Here is a 24,282-nt window from a genome sequence, read left to right on the forward strand (position 1 = left end):
TGGCTGAGGTTGTGGAGGCATTAGTATTATATGAAGATAGGTGGAGGGACAGATATTTTGAGGAAGTAGAGAGGCTACAGAAGGATTTGAACAAATTACAAGAACAGGCAAAGAAATGGCATATGGAATACAGTGTCAGGAGGTGTATGGTTGTGCACTTTCGTAGAAGAAATGAAAAGGTTGACTATCTTCTCAATTGAGAAACTATTCAAAAAAAACTGTGACAGAAAAGGACTTGGTAGCCCTTGTGTTGGTTCTAAAGGGCAACTTACATGTTTAGTCTGTTTATGTCTGATTTTCCTATTGGTTCTCTGCACTAACTCCTCAGTCTCCAAACTCTTCACTCTTCCCCTTTTCAGTGGACCGTTCCCTCTTTCCTCACAGTGAGCAAGTAACGGTTGGCACATCCCTTATCCTAACATTCGCACCTTGCTCAATGTTTCAGTTGCTCAAATGCAATCCTCTTTCTGCCAATAGAAAGACAGCACTGCATGGCATGTGACCAATTCGACTGAGCGCTATCCATGGGCTGTCCTGATATAAACCGGAATGGAAGAAGGGCTCCTCAGCTCCCGTGGAGACCCTGCAGAAGGTGAGCAACTTTTCTTATGCTCTGAATGTACAGTGGGATTCAGGAAGTGATTTCCAATGACTGGTTCCTAGCATCTCTGTCCTTCCGTAGATTATAGTCATGAGAAAAAGCAGAGACTGCTGAGTAATGTCGCACTTTGCAGTGCTTAGAATAAGGGGTAAACTTTGAGCTATTGAGGCAAGATCAGACTGTCCTGTCCTGGGAGAATGGAAGGAAATACAGTCCGTGCCTGACGGACCCTGTTCCTACATAGTGAGTGTGCTACCGGACGGTGCAGAAGAAGCTTAACTCCTGCTATCCCTTCTCGTAGATAGATAGATACTTTATTGATCCCAGAAGAAATTACTCTGTCACAGTAGTATCACAAGTGCACAGATATAAATATTAGAAGAGAGGTAGAAAGCATAAAATTACCTCAAACAGTCTGACAGTAGGGGCCATCACTTCCTCGGCAATAGGTTGACCTTTGAGCCTAATGGCTGAGGGTAAGAATGATCCCTCGCAAAGCACTCTTTGGAGCAGCGCAGTTGTCTTAGTCTATTCCGAAAAGTTCCCCTCCGTTCAGCAAAGGTGGGATGCGGAGGGTAAGTAACATTATCCAGAATAACCAGGATTTTCCATAGAGTCCTTTGTTCAACAACAGCTTCCAGTTCATCCAATTTGACTCCAATAATAGAGTGTGTGCTGGGACAGTGTAAAGAATTGGAGGCCATTAAAGAAACTGCAGGATGGTGTATCACCTATGGCTGCCAGGGTAATGCTGTCCAGTTGTCTCCGAGCTATTGCAGAATATGCTCAGGTGCAGTGTGAACAAAGCGAGATCGCTGAGCACTTTGGCTCCAATGATACAGATAAATCAATGAGATCCCTGATAATGGATATAGGGTGTTAAGCAAGAAGTTAAAAAGCAGAAACACGATTCTAAACCACTCAAGCAGCACTTGTAGGTGGAAAGAGGTTGATTTAGTCCTGATGGAGAATTTCGATAGATACTTGGAAGGCTCGACCGTTCCTCAACAGGTAAGAAAATTAGATCTCAAGGACCTCTGGATCAGTACTGATTCCATAATTTAGTGAAATTCTAAATAGAACGATAGGGCAGAAGGATGCGTGACTAAAGAACTTGTACAGAAGGAGGTGTTTACGTCCTTGGTTGGATCTAGGGATATCTGCTGATTCAGAGACAACTTGTATAAGAGGGATGTGGTACATCTGGGGTACCAATATCCTCCGTGAAGATTCACTGGAGCTATTCGCGAGACTTGGATCTCGTCTGGCAGATGGCCCTGAGGCGAAGCAAAACTGTGGCAGATGAAGCAAATATGGAAGTGAAAGCAAGCAAGTCAAGTAGGTAGGGCAGACGGAGACAGGAGAGTTGCAAGGAAGGTCCGATAGGCTAAATTGCATTTAATGATGGATTCCTCACTGATTAGGCAGATTAACTCAAAGCAACTGTATACAAGACTGGTTGACGGTGGGATTCATCAGTCAGCTCAACCTTCTGTGCTGTAGTTTTTACAAATGATATACAGGTGGAGGTGAGAGTGGAGGGAGAGTTCCATTAAGGGAAATTCACTGTAGAGAGCATATTGCAATGATAGAGGCGTCTGTTGTGGGGGAGATTGCTTGAAATGGTTCAGAGGGGCAGGAACTACTTGCATGTGGAAAGGCAAGGACTCATTAGCGATAGGCAGCCCAGCAGCATGAATTCAGTGAGTATCACGTGATCCATCATTCCTGGAGATGAGATTAATATGGCATTAAGAATGATATAACAAACTGGATATAAATGAATTGAGTGGTAGGAGTCAGAATGTGGTGGCCGAAGGTTGTTTTATGTATCGGACAGAAGTATAACAAGCCTTATATGGCATAGAACATAAAGACATAAAGCAGTGCAGCTGAAGAGATGGACCCCTCGGTCCACGGAATCTCCATAATATCAACTTAAACTACACATTGCCTGTGCATGTTTGATTGCACTAATTACCTACCTACGATAAACGGGCCACTAGTTCAACTGTATGATCTCTTTTCCTTTTTTTTTTGTTGTGTATCGCTTGATACATGGGCGAGGTGGGCATGTATCAATTTTGATTCAGGATGGCATGTTGACAGTTATAGACAAGTTGTCCACAGGAACCGGTTCTGTGTTAATGTCTGAGACCCTATAATGTGAAGTGATTTAGAGGAAAACGTGGATCATCACAACATGTGTAAACAGAATTCTAACACTAATGGATATGTGATGTTAAACACACAAGGGTTAGACAAGATATACTGTTGGCTTCCTGTTTTTCCATTGCCCACAGAGTAAATTCTCGTACATTCCGCCGTTTGTACTTTCACATACAAATTTAAATATGTCATCTCTGGGCAGTACAGAGGGACAGCAGATCACAGCTTCACAACGTCGTTTCCAATCCTGACACCTCTGGGCGGTTACTTGGCTTGGTGCTTTCACGCCAGCCTTACTGCGCCCCAGTTTGCTTCCATCTCCCAATGATGTGCATGCAGGACTATTGATTTGGGGGAGGGTGGGAGAGGTTATTTATGAAATATGGAAAAAAAGTAGAATAATGTGACTGTAGTAGTGTGCATGTTGGTTGACATAGACTCGATGGCAGAAAAGCCTGCTTCCATGATGGATGGATCCATGGGTCTAGATGTAGTTCAAGTTCGACAACTTTCATGGGTGAGGACCTTTTATCAGCATTCCAAAATCCAGATTCACACGGAATGACAATAGACAACAGACAATAGACAATAGGTGCAGAAGTAGACCATTCGGCCCTTCGAGCCTGCACCGCCATTCTGAGATCATGGCTGATCATCTACTATCAATATCCGGTTCCTGCCTTGTCCCCATATCCCTTGATTCCCCTATCCATAAGATACCCATCTAGCTCCTTCTTGAAAGCATCCAGAGAATTGGCCTCCACTGCTTTCTGAGGCAGTGCATTCCTAACCCCCACAACTCTCTGGGAGAAAAAGTTTTTCCTTAACTCTGGCCTAAATGACCTACCCCTTATTCTCAAACCATGCCCTCTGGTACTGGACTCTCCCAGCTTCTGGCATTCCTGCCTCTATCTTGTCCAATCCCTTAATAATCTTATATGTTGCAATCAGATCCCCTCTCAATCTCCTTAATTCCAGCGTGTACAAGCCCAGTCTCTCTAACCTCTCTGCGTAAGACAGTCCTGACATCCCAGGAATTAACCTTGTGAATCTACGCTGCACTTCCTCTACAGCCAGGATGTCCTTCCTTAACCCTGGAGATCAAAACTGTACACAATACTCCAGGTGTGGTCTCACCAGGGCCCTGTACAAATGCAAAAGGATTTCCTTGCTCTTGTACTCAATTCCTTTTGTAATAAAGGCCAACATTCCTTTAGCCTTCTTCACTGCCTGCTGCACTTGCTCATTCACCTTCAGTGACTGATGAACAAGGACTCCTAGATCTCTTTGTATTTCTCCCTTACCTAACTCTACACCATTCAGATAATAATCTGCCTTCCTGTTCTTACTCCCAGTGGATAACCTCACACTTATTCACATTAAACGTCATCTGCCAAGTATCTGCCCACTCCCTCAGCCTATCCAAGTCACCCTGTATTCTCCTAACATCCTCATCACATGTCACACTGGCACCCAGCTTAGTATCATCAGCAAACTTGCTGACGTTATTCTCAATGCCTTCATCTAAATCGTTGATGTAAATCGTAAACAGCTGTGGTCCCAAAACTGAGCCCTGTGGCACCCCATTAGTCACCACCTGCCATTCTGAGAAACACCCATTCACCACTACCCTTTGCTTTCTATCTGCCAACCAGTTTTCTATCCATGTCAATATCTTCCCCCCCCAATGCCATGAGCTCTGATTTTACCCACCAATCTCCTATGTGGGACCTTATCAAATGCCTTCTGAAAATCGAGGTACACTACATCCATTGGATCCACTGGATCTCACCCTGTCTCCTGGTTACATCCTCGAAAAACTCCAATAGATTAGTCAAGCATGATTTGCCCTTGGTAAATCCATGCTGGCTCGGCCCAATCCTATCACTGCTATCTAGATATGCCACTATTTCATCTTTAATAATGGACACTAGCATCTTCCCCACTACTGATGTTAGGCTGACAGGACAATAGTTCTGTTTTCTCCCTCCTTCCTTTCTTAAACAGTGGGATAACATTAGCCATTCTCCAATCCTCAGGAACTGATCCTGAATCTAAGGAACTTTCGAAAATGATTACCAATGCATCCACAATTTCCAGAGCCACCTCCTTTAGTACCCTAGGATGCAGACCATCTGGACCTGGGGATTTGTCAGCCTTCAGTCCCATCAGTCTTCTCATCACCGTTTCCTTCCTAATGTCAATCTGTTTCATTTCCTCCTTATTTCCTTGGCCCATCCATACATCTGGGAGATTGCTTGTGTCTTCCCTAGTGAAGACAGATCTAAAGTACATATTAAATTCTTCTGCCATTTCTCTGTTTCCCATAATAATTTCACCCAATTCATTCTTCAAGGGCCCAACATTGTTCTTAACTATCTTCTTTCTCTTCACATACCTAAAAAAGCTTTTGCTATCCTCCTTTATATTCCTGGCTAGCTTGCGTTTGTACCTCATTTTTTCTCCCCGTATTGCCTTTTTAGTTAAGTTCTGTTGTTCCTTAAAAATTTCCCAATCATCTCTCCTCCCACTCACCTTAGCTCTGTCATAATTCCTTTTTTTTAATGCTATGCAATCTCTGACTTCCTTTGTCAACCACTGTGATCCCTTTCCCCCCTTTGAATCCTTCCTTCTCCAGGGGATGAACTGATTTTGCACCTTGTGCATTATTCCCAAGAATACCTGCAATTGCTGTTCCACTGTCTTTTCTGCTAGGATATCCGTCCAGTTAATTTTGGCCAGCTCCTCCCTCATGGCTCCATTGTCTCCCCTGTTCAACTGCAACACCGACACCTCCGATCTGCCCTTATTCTTCTCAAATTGCAGATAAAAACTTATCTTATTATGGTCACTATGTCCTAATGGCTCATTTACTTCAATATCGCTTATCAAATCCTGTTCATTACATAACACTAAATCCAGAATAGCCTTGTCCCTGGTCGGCTCTCGTACAAGCTGTTCCAAGAATGCATCCAGTAGGCACTCTACAAACTCCCTATCCTGGGGTCCAGCACCAACCTGATTCTCCCAGTTCACCTGCATGTTGAAATCCCCCATAATTACTGTGACATTACCTTTGCCACATGCCAATGTTAACTCCCTATTCAACTTGCACCCAATATCCATGCTACCGTTTGGTGGCCTGTAGACAACACCCATTAGGATCTTTTTGTCCTTACTGTTCCTCAGTTCTATCCATACAGACTCTACTTCTCCTGACCCTATGTCCCCCCTTGCAAAGGACTGAATCTCATTCCTCACCAACAGGGCCACCCCACCCCCTCTGCCCACATTTCTGTCCCTACGACAGCATGTATACCCTTATACATTCATTTCCCAGGTCTGATCTCCCTGCAGCCATGTGTCAGTTATCCCAACAACATCATAGTTACCCATTCGCACCTGAGCTTCAAGCTCATCTGCCTTATTTCAAACACTTCGTGCATTCAGTTATAGAATTTTTAGGCCATTGCTCCTCTCTCTGTTTAAATCACTGCCTATTGTGCTTAACCCAGCTCCCCGAACTCCAATCGGGCTATATGCCCCTTGAATTTTGTTGTCCTTCCTAAATTTACTTATTCTTTCTGCACATTTAACTCCATGTTCCGTCAGACCATCCCTCTGTACATGTGTCCTCCTTATCACTTGTTCCGCCTCACCTTTCTCTACTACACACTTAATATTCTGGAACCGTGTAGTCCCCACCTGTCCTTTAGTCTTCATTTCGCTATCCTCTCTCACATTCTGGATCCCTGCCCCCTGCAAATTTGGTTTAACCCCCCCTCCCACTGAGAGGCACTAGCAAACTTTCCTGCAAGAATGTTAGTACTGCTCCAGTTCGGGTGTAAACTGTCCCATCAGAACAGATCCCACCTTCCCTGGAACAAAGCCCAATTATCTAAAAACCTGAAGCCCTCCGTCCTGCACCATCCTCTCAGCCACGTATTAATCAGCACAAAAGGGGAACAAACAGAATAAGGGTGAGATGAAGTGGCAGATGTGGAGCATAATAAATCGAACTGATGTAAAGATGTGTTGAATAGCCACCTTCGTAACCTTCTCCCAACTAGTCTGACATGTTTCAAATTGAGGGGACCATCAACAGGGAAAGAAGTTGTTCCATAACAGTGACACTCCACTGCAAATATTACTCTAGGCATCAATTTACCTGGGAATTGGAAGTGACACCTAGACTAAAGGAACTCCCTCTGTGCATCACAGGATGGATGCCCGTTACCTGCTGGTGTTTGTCTGTGTCTTCGCTGTGGCTCGAGCTCATCATTCAAAAGGTAAGGCTTCATTGTTTCTCCTCTTCCACAAGTTCCAAAGGTGGAGAGGGAAATGGTGCAGTTTATTCCCAGTTAAAAGGACAAACTTGTGGAAGTCAGAAGATTATACCTAGAGCATAGAACCATGGAACATCATAGGGCAGTACAGACTCTTCAGCTCACAATGTTGTGCTGATCGTTTAACCTGCTTTAAGATCAGTCTAACCACTCATCCTCCACATCCAGCACATAATTCTCCGGCACTTCTGCTATCTCCTTCTTTACCACAGACTAAAATTGTGAATTAACATTCTGGGAGTCTTGCACGAGAACTCCCAAGTTGCTCTACACCTCTGATGTTTGAACCTTGTCCCTATTCACATTATTAGTCCTTTTAGCAAAATATATTATCGTATATTTCCCAACACTGCGTTCTATCTGACACGATTTGCCCACGTTTTGCAATTTGTCTAAGTCCTACTGCAATCGCATTGCATCCTCAGCACTACCAACTGTTCCACCTAACATCGCATCACCTGCAGTATTTGCCACAAAGCCATGAATTTCATTATCTAAGCCATTGAAAAACAATGTGAAAAATAGCAGTCCCAATACCGACCCTTGAGGAAATTCACTAGTCACTGACAGCCAACCCTTTTATCCCCTTTTGGTGTGTTCTGCTTGTCAGTCATTCCGCTATCCATGCCAACATCTTTCCTGTAACACTATCGGATTTTATCTTGTTAAGCAACCTCATGCTTGGCACCTGATCAAACGCCTTCTGAAAATCTAAGTAAATGGCACTCACTTCCTCTCCTTTTCCACCCTGCTTGTTACCTCCTCAAAGAACTTGAGTAGATTCGTCAGGCAACTTTTCCCATCAGAGAGGCCATGTTGACTTTGACTTATTTTATCATTAGTCTCCGAGTACCTCGAAACCTCATCCTGAATAATACACTTTAACATTTTCCCAACCACTGAGGGTAGGCTAACTGGCTTATAATTTCCTTTCTTTTGTCTTCCTCCCTTCTGAAAGATTTGTTTGACATTTGCAATCTGCTGGTCTTCAAAACCATGCAAGAATCAAGTGACTCATGAGAGATTGTGACTAATACATCTGTTACGTCTTCAGCAACCACTCTCAAGACTCCGGGTTGTAGTCTATCCGGTCAGGGAGACTGACTCACCTTAAGAGCTTTGATTTTGCCTAGCAGATTTTTCTTTGAAATATCAATGGCACCTACTCTTGCACCCTTACACTTGCGGTCCTCTGGCATATTGCTAATGTCTTCTGCAGTGAAGACAGATGCAAAGTACCCATTACATTCATCTGTCATTTCTTTGTCCCCCATTACTATCTCACCAGCATCGTTTTCCAGTGGTCTAATATCAACTTTCATCTCCCTTTATTCCTTATATAACTGAAACAAACTTCTGATATCCTGCTTTGTATTATTGGTTAGACTGCCCTCATATTTCATCCTCTTCCTTCTTATAGCTTTTTAGTTTCTTTTTGTTGGATTCTAAAAGTTTCCCAATCATTCAACTTCCCACTCACTTGTTCTACATTTTTATGGCATTTCCGTCACTTTTATGCACTCCATAACTTTCCTTTTCAGCCACGGTTGTGTACCCATTCCGTTTGAGAACTTATTCTTCTCTGGGCCATATTCATCCTGCGCCTGGTGATCTATTCCCAGAAACCTCAGCCATCTCTGCTCTGATGTTATCCCCGCCAGCATCCTCCTCCATTCCATCTGGGCAAGTTCCTCTCTCATGCCCTTGTAATTCGCTTTATTCCATCATAATACTCAAACATGTGAGCTATGCTTGTATATTGGTGAGAACCAACATAGATTAGGAGACTGCTTTGCCGACTACCAAAGCTCCAACTGCCAGTAAAGCGGGATCTCCTAGTAGCCACCTATTCTAATTCCACTTCCAATTCCTATTCTGACATGTCCATCCATGGCTTCCACTACTGTTGCGATGAGGCCTCTTTGGAGGAGCAGCACCTTATATTCCGTCTGAGTACCTTTGAACGTGATGGCACAAACACCGATTGCTGAAACCCCAGTAATGATCCCCCCCTCGACCTTCTTATTCCCCATCTCCTTTTCCCCATCTGACATTATCTCATTACCAGATCATTGCCTCCCTCTGGTGTTCCCTGCCTCTTTTTCTTTCTTCCATGGTTTTCAGTCCTCTCCTATTAGATCACCCCTTCTTCAGCACCATGTCGCTATCAACAATCAAATTCCCAGTTCTTTACTTCATCCCTCTCAGCTTCATCAATAACATGGTTTTTCTTCCTTCTCTACCCCTCCCTTCTTACTCTGACTCCACACCGTTTTCTCTCCATTCCTGCTGAAGGGTCTGGGCCCGAAACATCGACTGTACTCTTTTCCATAGATGCTGAGTTCCTCCAGCAATTTGTGTGTTTTGCTTGCATTTCCTGCATCTGCAGATTTTCTCTTCTTTGTGTTTGCGTCTAGATGTCCAGACTTCCATAATCGATCCAAAAATTTGCCATTTCTACTTGAGAGAGAACATTAACAGTGGCAACAGACCACATGGCAGAGAATGTGTCCACAAAAGTACTGTGACAGTTAATGTGTGGCCAAAAGGCCATCAAGGCTAGATGTTACAGTCATACTGTCATATAAAATACAGTACGGAAAAAGGCCTTTCGGCGCATCTTGTCCGTGATTAACTATTTTAGCTGCCTTCTCCCATCGGCCTATGCCCGGAACATAAGCCCTACATAACCCTATCATTGATGTACCTACGCAAACATCTTTTAAACTTTGAAATCAAGGTTGAATGCACTACCTGCGCTGGCAACTAGTTCCACATTCTCATGGCCCTCTGAGTGAAGAAGTTTCCCCTCATGGTCCTCTTGAACTTTTCACATCTCACCCCTAACCCATGACCTCTAGTTGTAGATGCACCAAATCGCATTTGGAAAAAGCCTGCTTGCAGTCACCTGATCTGCAGCTCTTATAATTTTGTATATATCTAACAAGTCTCCTTTCAATCTTCTACGTTCCAGGGAATGAAGTACTAACTTATTCTACTTTTGCTGATAACTCAGTTCCTCCAGTGCCGGCAACATCCATGTAATTTCTTTCTCTACTCTTTCATCCTTCCTGTAGGTAGGTGACAAAACTGCACACAACACTCTGAATTAGGCTCCACTAACGTCTTATGCAAATTCACCATAACATTCAATCTCCTGTACCTAATACTTTGCTTTTTGAGGCCAAAGTTACAGAAAATTTCTTTCCAACCTTATCGACCTCTGCAGCCACTTTCAATGAATTATGGACCTGTGTTTCCAGGTCTCTGTTCTACCGCATTCCTCGATGTCCTATGTTCACTGTGTAAAGCCTTCTGGGAGCTGTGTTGTTTCAGACTAACCCGTTGTCATGATTTTATTCATTGAAAAGCGTGCGGGGACAGGACAAGGTCTGATACAAGCTGATCCATGTGATTTCAGGCAATCTGTGTGATACCATTCGCGCTACGCAGTCGAGCATATCGGATTTCAAAGGATATGCCCTCAATGCCATCGACAGGAACCATGACACCGACTACCAGCATGGGTCGTGCAGCAAAACAACTGTGCAGTCGTCGCCCTGGTGGGCCGTCGATTTCTTCTACCATTACATGGTCTTTGTTGTGAAAATCACTGCGGGCCTTGGCGTTAGTGATGCAGAAATCCGCATTGGAGACTCGATGGAAATCACCGGCAAGGACAACGCCGTGTAATCCTCATATTTCCTCAATTCTATTCCCCGGGATATGCAACAACAATACACTTACCAAGTATCTCCTCAGTAATGAATTCCAAAATAAGCAACCTTCACCACCTCCCAATATTCTTAAAACCCATAGAAAAGCGAAACCTCAGGAAAATGCATACACACGTGTGTGCCCACCTCCCCACTTATTCTTAACTGTCCAGCACAAGGGAAGTCTGTGGTACGCAAGACTGGGACATGTAACATTTTGTAGCAGGGTGGTCATGCTGCAACTGGACAGGGTACTGGTGAGGCTGCACCTGGAGTACTGTCTGCAGTTCTGGTTTCCGTACTTGAGGAAGGATATACTGACTTTGGGGCAGTGCAGAGGAGGTTCACCAGGTTGATTCCAGATAGTAAGGGGTTAACCTATGAGGAGAGATTGAGTCGCCTGGGACTATACTCTCTGGCATTCAGAAGAATGAGAGGGGACCTTATAGAAACATACAAGATTTTGAAAGGGATAGATAAGCTAGAAGTAGGAAAGTTGTTTCCATTGGTAGGTGAGACTAGAGCTAGGGGACATTGCCTGAAGATTCAGGGGAGAAGATTTAGGACAGAGATGAGGAGAAACTGTTTTTCCCAGAGAATGGTGAATCTGAAATTCTCTGCCCAGGGAAGCAGTTGAGGCTTCTTCACTAAATATATTTAAGGAACAGTTAGATAGGTTTTTACATACTAAGGGAATTAAGGGTTATGGGGAAAAACAGGTAGAAGGAACTGAGTTTATGGACAGATCAGTGGATCTTATTGAATGACAGGGCAGGCTCGATGGGCCGGATGGCCTACTCTTGCTCTGATTTCTAATGTTCTTATGTATACCCCGGGATATGCAAACTCCAGGAACGAGACAGCACACAATACATGTAAACTCCTTTAATATTCAATCCCAGAAATATTCGAACTGTAATAAGTACATGTTCTGCCATACCAGCCCATTGAAGTTTGCAACCTTCGTAATCTGCAGACCCTGTAATTGCAATTGGCATAGCAAGTATGCCCTTTAAATGCCATACATCATGGTAAACAACATTTATACTACATGGCTCTTTAATGCCCAGTTCTTGTGATATTTAAGATGCCCACTACAGTAAGCCTGTGATATGCCGGGTCTGAGACGCAGTTTAAAGCCACTGTGGACATAACAAGCTCTCATATAGATTTTGCAGTAAACCCTTAAGCTTCATTTGTTCTCAATGTAGCAAACAAATTAGAGTTTGTGGATGTCTTTTTGCACCCCTTATATGCCAGTGATATTAAACCTCATTCTGATTCTATTCTCAAACTGACTCTCTTCCTACAGTTGTGCAAAGGATGTATCCGTGCCTGCGGGCGAGACTAGGTACTTTTTCTGTAAACCACAAGGACTACATGGACGTTTCATGACCATTATCATCCCCGGGAAGACAACAGCCCTGTCACTCTGTGAAGTGGAAGCCTATGGGGCACACGATCCTCACTAAATCAGGTGAGAATTATTTTGAATGTCTGTCCAAGTTTCTGATTCCTGCTCTCTCTGCTCTCCCAGACTCGCTGATCTGATTACCGAAGGTTCACTGTAGAATCTTGTAGCATTGATAGCGCAGGAAGACATTTGTCCTATATCCTCAGGACCAATCCCAAGTTTCTGCACTGGATCAGCAGACCTACCAGTATTGAACAATCAAACGCAACCTCACATAGCATTATCACAGCGAATTGCACTCTGCCAATATCTAGCAGCTTTAGGGAGATAAGATTTCGTCAGTATTCATTGCAACTAATATGTTTGTGTGACAACTATAATACACAATTTAATCTTTGAAAATGTATCTATCTACCATTTCTTCTGACAGCTCAATTCATATACCCATCGATCATTGTGTGAAAGGTTTATCCTTCAGGTCTCTTTAAAGTCATCGTCTCGTTGCACCAAAACCATGTGCCTTGTACTTTTAAACTTTCTGCACAGGGAAAAGAGACCATGAATTCCTTATCGTCTTTCCTGATACTTAATAAACTTTATTCATGGTCCACTCTACATTCAATATTTCCCTCATCTGCAAAATCACTATTTATGCCACCTATATCCTCTTTGAAATTGCTAATATACATGATGATCCTTTGGAAGGGTATATACTGATTTCCAACGCAAAGCAGTATTACAACCTCCAATCTGAACAAAAACACGTCACTACCTCCCTCTGTCTTATGCCATCAAGCTAATTTTATACCCAAATGTCCTTTCGGAATCGATCTCATCTAATTAACCTTCTGAATCAGACCATCACTGGAAGCCTAGCTAAAATCCATTTAGACAATATCTACTCCCTTTGTCCATAGCAGTTCTCTTTCAAGCAACTTTATGAAAATAATTTTCCAACGAATAAATCCATGCTGGTAGTTGCTGGTCAGCATGTCTTTCTAAATGATTTTAAATCCTGTTCCTCATAATCTTTTCTACAATTGATGTTACGGTCTCTGACCTGTGCTGTCCTTGCAGTCTTTTTTTCCAATAATCCACCATGCGGGCTTCTTGTACCCCAACTGGCTAAGCATGCTGCACAAATCTCTTTAAGGCTCTAGCAATAGTCTGCCTGGTTTTGAGCAATTTCTTAGCATATACACAAACACATGTGCATTCTGCAAATGGTGGAAATCTGGAATAACACACATAAACAATACTGCACGTACTCAGCAGATCAGGAAACATCTATAGGAGGAATGAAATGTGGGCATCTGGGGCCGAAACTCTCTATATGGACTGGAAAGGAAGGGGGCAGAAGCCAAAACAAAAATCACTAAGAAGAGAAAATTTGCAGATGCTGCAAATCTGTCGCAAGAATAATGTGATGTTTAACTGATGTGTAACTAATCCAGTTACAAGAATGAAGAGTCGAGGCTTCTGATAAATGGTCTCCGCCCGAAATGTCAGCTATTTATTCCTGCCAATGGCTGCTGCCTGAACTGCTCATTTTCTCCAACATTTTGTTTCTCCTTAGTATATGTCTTGTCACCTAGATCCTACCCACTTTATCCGGCCAGCTCCTCTTTACTAATGTTAATATTCTTCAGGATGTCACCATTCTCAGTCTGAAACTCACCAGCTACCTTTTCCTTTTCCTAGGGCAGAAACGAGAAATATACATTTAAATGTTCATCCTTCTTACACATTATACTGGTTATATCTCTGACGTCTGTCTCTGTACCTGTGTCAATTATTTTATTACTTTACTGTACATAAACTTACTACTTGCACCATTTATTTGACAGAACCCTGCCTGCCAACATTTCCTGTAAAACTTTAGGCAAAATCTTATATGTGAAACTGAGGAGTGTAAGCATAAAAAGGCATTGATGGAGCCTTAAATTAACTTTTCTAAGAGTGGGAAATCTGTGGATTCAGAAAGCAGCAAAACAATCAAAACATCAATAAAGGGCACAATTTGATTGAAGTTAGATTCAAAGTATCATACAGCAATACAGCAAGGAAATAGAACTTTCGGGTCAACTCATCCTTGCCAACCACAGCATCGCCCTGCTAGTAGCAATTGCCCGATTTAGTCCCATAACCCTTCAATCTCTGCCCATCCATATACCTATCTAAATGCCTCAAATTATTGCAATACCTGCCTTGATAACATCCCCTGGCAACTCATTCCAGGTATTCATCACCCTCTGTGTAAAGAAGTTAACTGTCAGGTTTAATTTAAATCTCTCTCTCCTCCTATTACCTTGAATATCTAAGTTCTAGTGTTGTATACCCCAATCTTGGGGAAATGATTATGACTGTTGTCCTTATCCAGACCGTCCATGATTCTATAAACATCTGTGAGGTCACCATTCATTCCCCTTTTCTCCAAGGTGTAAAGATCCAGAGTGGCCAACTTATCTAGGAAATACAGGCCCTCTAGTCTAGATCTCATTCCTGTAAATCTCTTCTGCACCCTCTGCAGCTTGACAGCGTAATTCCTATAACTGAGCGACTAAATCTGTGGACGATATTCCAGGTGCGGCCTCAACAAATGACTTGTGTAACTGCAACATATTGCCCTTACTCCTGCTGAATCCCTGACCAATGAAGGCCAGCATGCTAAACGCCTTCTTCATCATCTTGTCTACTAGCACGGTACTTTACAGCGAGCAGTGCACTTGTAGTCCAGGTGCCTCTGTTCCACAACATTTGTCAGTGCCCTACCATTCACTGCAGACAGATAAGTAGGTAGATAGATAGATACTTAGATACCAAAGAAAATTACTGTGTCACAGTAGCATTATAAGTGCACAGATATGAATATTAGAAGAAAAGAAGAAAGAATAAAAATAAGTTATCTCAAACAATACAACAGCAGGGGGATCACACTTTGCCGGTTATAGGTCGACACATTATAGAGCCTAATGGCTGAGGGTAGGAATGCCCTCATAAAGCACACTTTGAAGCAGAGCAGTTCTCTTAGTCTATTACTAAAAGTGCTCCTCTGACTAGCCAAAATGGCTTGCAGGGGGTGAGGAATATTGACCAGAATTGTTAGGATTTCCTGTAGGGTCCTTTCTTCTATGACAGCCTCCAGTGTGTCCAATTTGAGTGCTTTAACAGAGCTAGCCTTTCTAATCAGTTTATGAGCCTGTTGGCATCACTCATGTTGATGCCATTGCCCCAGCACACCATTGTATTGAAGATTGTACTGGCAATACCTAACTCGTAGAATGTGTGAAGGAGAAGCCTGCATTCTCCAAAGGACTCACCCAGGGAGCAATATTTTCAAGAGTGCCATTGCTATTACAAAGGAAAAAGTGCCAGGCAAACTGCAAGGTCTTAAGATAGATAAGTCACCTGGACCAGAAGGACACCATCCCAGAGTCCTGAGAGAGGTTGCTGAAGAGATAATGAAGGCATTGGTCATGATCTTTCAAGAATCACTTGATTCTGGCATGGTCCTGGAGGGCTGTAAGATTGAAAATGTCATTCCACTCTTTAAGGGAAAAAGGTAACAGAAAGGAGATTATAGGCGAGTTAGCCTAAATCCGGTTGTTGGTAAGGTATTGGATTCTATTATTAAGGATGAGGTTTTGGGGTACTGGGAGACTAATGATAAAATAAGTCAAAATTAGTATGGTTTCTGCAAAAGGTAATCTTGCCCGATAAATCCCTTAGAGGAAGTAACAAGCAGGGTGGACAAAGCAGAGGGACTGAATGCCACTTATTTGGAAGTTCAGAAGGTATAACACGTGCCACACATGATGCTGCTTCACAAGAAAAAAATCCACAAAGGCTCCACAAAGGTTGTGGATGATACAAAGATAGGTGGAGGGTAGGTAGTGCTGAGATAGCAATGCGATTGCAGCATTACTTAGACAAATTGGAAGAATGGGCAAAATGGCGGATGGAATACAGTGTTGGGAAATATATGATCATCTATTTTCCTAAAGGGAACAATAATGTAGACTACTATGTTAATGCAGAGAAGGTTCAAACATCAGAGGTGCAGAAGGACTTAAGGGTTCTCGTGTAAGACTCCCGGAATGTTAATTCTCAGGTTGAGTCTGTGGTAAAGAAGGCAAATGTAATGTTGGCATTTCTTTCAAGAGCAATAGAATATAAAAGCAAGGAGATGTTTAAATCGCAGCAAGAGGCAGAGGGGGAAGAGGTAAAAGAAGCTTGGAGAGAAGCTGTTTCTTTTAACTGATCACGGCAGAGGCTAGACTGCACAGATGTGTGAAAGTCGGCCTCTGAGATCAGAGGCAGAATTTAAAAAGTGAGCAGAGGCTGAGGACGAGCTTCACTCCAGGTGAGGTAAGGCTGGGTAAGCTCCTTTAATTAATCTAATTAGTTTAGGGGTAGGTAATGGAGGCAGCAGTTAGGGCAGTCGAGTGTTCCATTTGCAGTATGTGGGAAGTCAGGGCGAGCACTGTTGTCCCTGATGACTATACCTGCAAAGGGTGCATCCAGCTGCAGCTCCTGACAAACCGTGTTAGGGAGCTGGAGCTGGATGAACTTTGGATCATTTGGGAGGCACAGTCAGAAATAGACAGGAGTTTCAGGGAGATAGTCACCCCGAGGAGTCAGGAGACAGGAAGTTGGGTGACTCTCAGGAGAGGGAAGGGGAACAGACAGAGCACCCCAGTGGCCGTTCCCATCAACAATAAGTATACCATTTTGGATACTGTTGGTGGGGATGACCTGCCAGGGACAAGTTGCAGTGGTTGTGTCTCTGGCACCGAGACTGGACCCTCAGCTCAGAAGGGAAGGAGGGAAAAGAGGAGAGCAGTAGCGATAGGGGATTCGATAGTTAGGGGTACAGATAGGAGGTTCTGTGGAAGAGATTGAGAATCTCGGATGGTCTGTTGCCTCCCTGGTGCCAGGGTCCTCAACATTTCAGATCGAGTTCTCAGTATTCTCAAGAGGGAGGGTGAGCAGCCGGATGTCGTGGTCCATGTAGTGACCAATGACGTGGGTAGGAAGAGTGAGAAAGTCCTGAAAGGTGAGTTTAGGGAGCTCGGTGCCAAGTTAAAGGACAGGACCTCCAGGATAGCAATCTCAGGATTGCTACCGGTGCCACATGCAGCTGGGTTTAGAAATAGTAAGATAGTGCAGATCAACACGTGGCTGAAGACATGGCGCAGGAGGGAGGGCTTCAGATTTATAGGTAATTGGGCAGTTTTCCAGGGAAGGTGGGACCTGTTCCGGCCGGACGGTTTACATCTGAACTGGAGGGGGACAAATATTCTTGCAGGTAGGTTTGCTAGAGAGGCTCCAGTGGATTTAAACTAGATATCAATAAATTAGAGAGTGCAGAGACGATTTACTAGGATGTTACCTGGGTTTCAGCACTTAAGTTACAGAGAAAGGTTGAACAAGTTAGGTATCTATTCATTGGAGTGTAGAAGGTTGAGGGGGGATTTGATCGAGGTATTTAAAATTTTGAGAGGGATAGATAGAGTTGACGTGAATAGGCGGTTTCCATAGAGAGTAGGGAAGATTCAAACGAGAGGGCATGATTTGAGAGTTAGGGGGCAGAAGTTTAAGGGAAACACGAGGGGGTATTTCTTTACTCAGAGAGTGATAGCTGTGTGGAACGAGCTTCCTGTAGAAGTAGTAGAGGCCAGTTCAGTTGTGTCATTTAAGGTAAAATTGGATAGGTATATGGACAGGAAAGGAACGGAGGGTTATGGTCTGAGTGCAGGTAGGTGGGACTAGGTGAGATTAAGAGTTCAGCACGGACTAGGAGGGCCGAGATGGCCTGTTTCTGTGCTGTGATTGTTATGTGGTTATATGGGGGGGGAGGAGAACTAGAGTGTAGGAAGAGATGTTTGGGAGAAGGAAGAAAAAGAAGACAGTAAAATTCTTTGTACTGTTAGACATAAACAGAGAGGAAGAGGTGGAGAATTTCATTAATACATTTATTTTAAAGCTAGGAGCATTGTAAGAAAGGTTGATGAGCTTAGAGCATGGATTGATAACTGGAAGTATGATGTTGTAGCTATTAGTGAAACATGGTTGCAGGAGGGGTGTGCTTGGTAACTAAATATTCCTGGATTTTGTTGCTTCAGGTGTGATAGAATTGGAGGGAGAAGAGGGGGAGGTGTTGCATTGCTTGTCAGAGAAAATATTACAGCGGTGCTCTGGCAGAATAGATTAGAGGGCTCATCTAGGGAGACAGAGCTCATGGCATTGGGGGCAGGGTTTCAACATGGATAGAAAACTGGTTGGCAGATAGAAAGCAAAGGGTAGCAGTGAATGGGTGTTTCTCGGACTGGCTGGAGGTGACTAGTCGGGTACCACAGGGCTCTGTATTGGGACCACAGCTCTTTACGATTTATGTCAATGATTTAGATGAGGGCATTGAAAACTATATCAGCAAGTTTGCTGATGATACTAAACTGGGTGGCAGTGTGACATGTGAAGAGGACGTTAGGAGAATACAGGGAGACTTGGATAGGCTGAGTGAGTGGGCAGATACTTGGCAGATGTCATTCAATGTGAATAAATGTGAAGTTATCCACTTTGGAAGCAGGAACAAGAGGGCAGAGTATTGTCTGAATGGTGTAGAGTTCCATTGAGAGTAAGGGAGATTCAAACAAGAGGACATGAGTTGAGAGGTAGGGGGCAAAAGTTGAAGGGTAACACAAGGGGGAATTTGTTTACTCAAAGAGTGGTAGCTGTGTGGAATGAGCTTCCAGTATGTAGTAGAGAAGTGGTAGAGGCGGTTTCGGTATTGTCATTTAAAGCAAAATTGGATAGGTATATGGACGGGAAAGGAATGGACGGTTATGGTCTGAGTGCAGGTAGGTGGGACTAGGTGAGAGTAAGCATTCGGCATGGACTAGAAGGGCTGAGGTGGCCTGTTTCTGTGCTTTAATTGTTATATGGTTATATTTTATATTGCTGGTGCCTTTATAAGACTCTAGTCAGCCTGCGCTTGGAGTATTGTTAAAAGGTTTGGGCCTCATATGTCAGAAAGGATGTGTTGTCATTGGAGACGGTCTACAGGAGATTCAAGAGGATGATTCTGAAAATAAAGGTGTTACAAATGAGAAACATTTGGCAGCTTTGGGCCTGTACTCACTGGAATTTAAAAGAATGTGTGGTGGTGGGGAATGTGATATCTCATTGAACTCTACCAAATGTTGAAAGGACTAAATATGGTGGATGTGGAAATGTTTTCTCTGTTGGTGCTATCCAGAACTAATGGCACAGCCTCAGATTTGAGGGGTGACCTTTTGGAAGACAGGTAAGGGGGTATTTTTTAGCCACAGAGTAGTGAATCTGTGGAATGGCCTACCACAATCTGCAGTGGAAGCAACATCCATGGGAATATTCAAGGCGGAAATTGATCGTTTCCTGATTGGGCAGGGCATCAAAGGATACAATGAGAAGGCAGGTGCATGAGGGTGATTGGGCTACGGGTCAGCCATGATGGGCTGATCATGATTTTTTGGGTTGAATGACCTTATTCTCCTCCTATATGCTATGGCCTTATGGTTTTACATTAACAGGCCTTCTAGGGCCTGCTGCAGTGAAGGATTCCCACAGCATGATTGTAACCGCTTCACGGTACGGTAGGTATGTTTTTGCTGTTTGACTTACACCAAACATAGCGTTTGGTCTCATGGCCGGAAAGCTCAAGTTTGGTTTCATCTGACCATAGAACCTTCTTCCATTTGACTTTAGAGTCTCTGACTTGCTTACTGGCAAACTCTAGTCGAGATGTCACGTGCGTTTTTTCAACAGTGGCTTTCTCTTTTCCATTTTCCCCTGAAGCTGTGACTGGTGAAGAACCCAGGAAACAGTTGTTGTATGCGCAGTGTCTCCCATCTCAGCTGTTGAAGCTTGTAACTCCTCCAGAGAGGGGGTACAGAGGAGATTCACAAGGATGCAGACAGGATTAGAGAATATGTTTTACAAGGACAGGTTAAAGGAGCTAGAATTTTCTCAATGGAGTGAAGGAGGAAGAGAGATAATTTAAAAGAGGTGTGCAAGAGTCAGAAATGTATAGATAGCTAGAGGCTGTTTCCCGGGGGGAAATGGCTAAGATGAACAGGTATAACTTTAAGGTGGTTGAAGGAACGTATATGGAGATTTAAGAGGAGGGTTATTTTAAACAGAGTGTGTGGGTGTGTGAAATTTTCTGCCAGGCTGGTGGCAGAGGCGGATACTTTAGGCGCATTTAAGAAACTCTTAGATAGGAACATGGATGATGGAAAAATGGAGGGTTATGTGGAAAGGAACGGTTAGACTATTCAGAGAGTAGGTTAAAAGCTTGGCGTATCATTGCGAAAGGGCATGTATAGTGCTGAAATGTCCTATGCTCTGCTTTATGTTCTATTAGATGGGTATGCGTGATGGGACAGAGCAGGTTCGGATCCTGGCTCTTGTGGCAGTGGCGAGTGAAGTTGAAACTGAGAGTCTAGAAGACCATTTTAGACCGAGAAGGTGCTTGACAAAGCAGTCGATAAGTCTGCACTTGTCTGATCAATGAGCTCACAGATCTAAGTCTCACTATGTCTTGTTTTGCAGTTCCCCCACATGGAGAATAACGCGGATCTTCCTTTGTGCTTCCGCCTTCCACGACTGATCCGATAGAAAAAAATACAGCTTCGTAGCCAGAGCTATTCCAGTCTAACCCAGCTTCAAGCAGCAAGTTTCACAGAGAGCCAATTGTGGTGAACTACATATACCTGCTGGACACGCCCCCCGCCCCCCCCCCACCGCTGACTGCTCCTGTGGCTCCTCCCACAGACCCCGGTATAAAGGCCACAGACCCTTCCTCAGTCTCCAGGATGTTGTATGATGGTCACTTGCTGCTTGTGCTTTCTTCCAGTCAATAAAAGCCTGCTTTAACTCATGTCTCAGAGTTATTGATGGTGCATCACCAGTCTTCAAGGGTTTTGCAGCCAAGCGTGGAGTGAAAGGCAGCGGCTGCTGGTGGATGGGGAGAAAAAAGGTTGGGAGGGGAGGAAGCATAGCATCAAGGATAGTTGGAGAGCAAGAATGGACACTACAGAGCCTGGGGCTCTCTGCCAAACAGAGGGAAAATCTTCAGCCCAACCATCGCCTGCTGCGCAGCTCTACACTCAGTACCCCAGTGGACTTTAAAGCCACCCCTCCATACCGGCAAGAATCACTCTTAGATAGGTGCGGCACTCCTGTCAGAGTCTACGTGTGGGCTAGGGTATGTTTTCCAGTGACCAGATCAAAACCCGATGAGTACGCTGAACATCTCTCTCTCTAAGCTTGTCTGTAAACCCTAAGCTGTGGCACGTCTCCCTGAATAAATCAGCAAAACCGTTTCTGCAAATCTCCTCTCTCTCAAGTCAATCTCTATCTGTGCACTAAATGTTAACAAACAAGTGATGGGGATCTGTGCTAAACATCATGATGGATTAAATTTGCTTTATTTTCAAAGGTTAATTTTTTCAAAGTCATTGACAGCTATGCCAGAAAACTGTACAAGTACATTAAAAACAATGTCTTAAAGTGACACACATTACTCAGGAGTTAGAAACATAGAACAAGCATAGAACCATAAAAAGACAATAGCACAATACAGCGACCCCCCCCCAGCCCCCGGCCCACAAAGCGGTGCCAAACATGTCCTTACTTTAGAAATTACCTAGCAATACCCATAGCCCTCTATTTTTCTAAACTCCATTTATGTATCCAGGAGCCTCTTAAAAGATCCTATCACATCTGCCTCCCCCACCATTGCTGGTCGCCCATTCCATGCACTCACCACTCTCTGCGTAATAAACTTAGCCCTGATATCTCCTCTGTACCTACATCCAAGCACGTTAAAACTGTGCCCTCTGGTGCTAGCCATTTTAGCCCTGGGAAAAGCCTCTGACTATCCACACTTCCAATACTGCTCATCATCTTATACACCTCTATCAGGTCACCTTTCATCCTCCATCGCTCCAAAGAGAATAGGGTGAGTCTTGGATCGCAAGACACTGCAGAGGATAGTGAGGTCAGCTGAGAAGATCATCGGGGTCTCTCTTCCTGCTATTACAGACATTTACACCACACGCTGCACCCACAAAGCTAACAGTATTGTGAAGGACCTCAAGCACCCCTCACACAAACTCTTCTCCCTCCTGCCGTCTGGCAAAAGGTACCGAAGCATTTGGGCTCTCACGACCAGACTGTGCAACAGTTTCTTCACCCAAGCCATCACAGTCCAGACAGATATTGACATCATTTATTACTATATTGTAATTTGTCCTCTGCTGTGCCTGTTGTCTTGTTTATATAATTATTGTACTGCCCTGCACTGTTTTGTGCACTTTATGTAGTCCTGTGCAGGTCTGTAGTCCAGTGCAGTTTTTTTAAAATGTTTTATGCAGTCTAGTGTAGCCTTGTGCTGTCTAGTGTAGTTATGTGTTTCATGTAGCACCAGGGTCCTGGAGGAACGTTGTTTCGTTTTTACTGTGTACTGTACCAGCAGTTTATGGTCGAAATGACAACAAACTTGACTTGACTTGACACTTAACCTATTCTCATAAGGCATGCTCCCCATTCCAGGCAACATCCTTGTAAATTTCTTCTGCACCCTTTCTATAATTTCCACATTCTTCCTGTAGTGAGGCAACCAGAACTGAGCACAGTACTCCAAGTGGGGTCTGAGGATGGTCCTATATAGCTGCAACATTACCTCCCAGCTCCTAAACTCAATCCCACGATTGATGAAGACCAATGCACTGTATGCTTTCTTAATTACAGAGTCAACCTGCGTAGCAGCGCTGAGTGTCCTATGGACTCGGACTCCAACATACCTTCTATCCCACATTGTCAAGAGTCTTACCATTAATACTATATTCTGCCGTCATATTTGACTTACCCAAATGAACCACCTCACAATTATCTGAGTTGAACTCCATCTGCCACTTCTCAGTCCAGTTTTGCATCCTTTCAATGTCCTGGTGTAACCTCTGACAGCCCTCCACACTATCCACAACATTCCCAACCTCAGTGTCTTCAGCAAATATACTAACCCATCCCTCCACTTCCTCATCCAGCTCATTTATAAACAATCACGAAGAGTAGGGGTCCCAGAACAGATCCCTGAGGCACACCACTGATCACCGTCCTCCATGCAGAATATGACCCATCTACAACCATACTTCCTTCTGTTGGCAAGACAGTTCTGTATCCACAAAGCAATGTCCCCTTGGGTCTTATGCCTCCTTACTTCCCCAATAAGCCTTGCATGGGATACCTTGTCAAAAGCGTTGCTGAAATTCATATACACTACATCTGCTGCTCTACCTTCATCAATGTGTTCAGACACAAACTCAAAAAATTTGATTAGGTTCGTAAGGCATGCCTGCTTTTAGCAAAGTCATGTTGACTATTCCTAATCATATTATGCCTCTCCAAATGTTCATAAATCCTGCCTCTCATGATCTTTTCCATCAACTTACCAACCACTGAAGTAAGGCTCGCTGGTCCATAATTTCCTGGGCTATCTCTACTCTTTTTCTTGAATAGGGAACAACATCCGCAACCCTCCACACTTCTGGAACCTCTCCCGTCCCCATTGATAATGCAAAGATTATCGCTAGAGTCTCAGCAATCTCCTCCCTCACCTCCCACAGTTGTCTGGGGTATACCTCATCTGGACCCCATGACTTATCCAACTTGATGCTTTCCAAAAGTTCCTGCACTTCCTCTTTCTTAATATGTATATGCTCAAGCATTTCAGTCCACTCTAAGTTATCCATAGCATCGCCAAGATCCTTTACCGTAGTGAATACTGAAGCAAAGTATTCATTAAGGACCTCTATTATCTCTTCTGGTTCCATACACCCTTTTCCACTGTCACACTAGATTAGGTCCTATTCTGTCATGTCCTATACTTTTGCTCTTCACATACCTGTAGAATGATTTGGGGCCTTCCTTAATCCAGTCCACCAAGGCCTTCTCAAGCCCTCCTCTAGCTCTCCTAATTTCATTCTTAAGCTC

The 24,282-nt window shown here is 43.7% G+C and overlaps 1 protein-coding gene across 1 annotated transcript; it reads left to right on the forward strand.

The window, feature by feature from the left end:
- Positions 1-566: 566 nt before the first annotated feature.
- On the forward strand, positions 567-21,166 carry LOC132395238 (fucolectin-1-like). Its single transcript, XM_059971546.1, has 5 exons — positions 567-592; positions 6,927-7,059; positions 10,538-10,805; positions 12,145-12,309; positions 20,839-21,166. Exons 2-4 carry the CDS (start codon positions 6,993-6,995, stop codon positions 12,302-12,304), a joined length of 495 nt encoding a protein of 164 aa, XP_059827529.1. The 5' UTR covers positions 567-592; positions 6,927-6,992; the 3' UTR covers positions 12,305-12,309; positions 20,839-21,166.
- Positions 21,167-24,282: the final 3,116 nt, after the last annotated feature.

The sequence above is a fragment of the Hypanus sabinus genome, chromosome 6 (genome assembly GCF_030144855.1).
Source record: "Hypanus sabinus isolate sHypSab1 chromosome 6, sHypSab1.hap1, whole genome shotgun sequence".
Classification (NCBI taxonomy): Eukaryota; Metazoa; Chordata; class Chondrichthyes; order Myliobatiformes; family Dasyatidae; genus Hypanus; species Hypanus sabinus.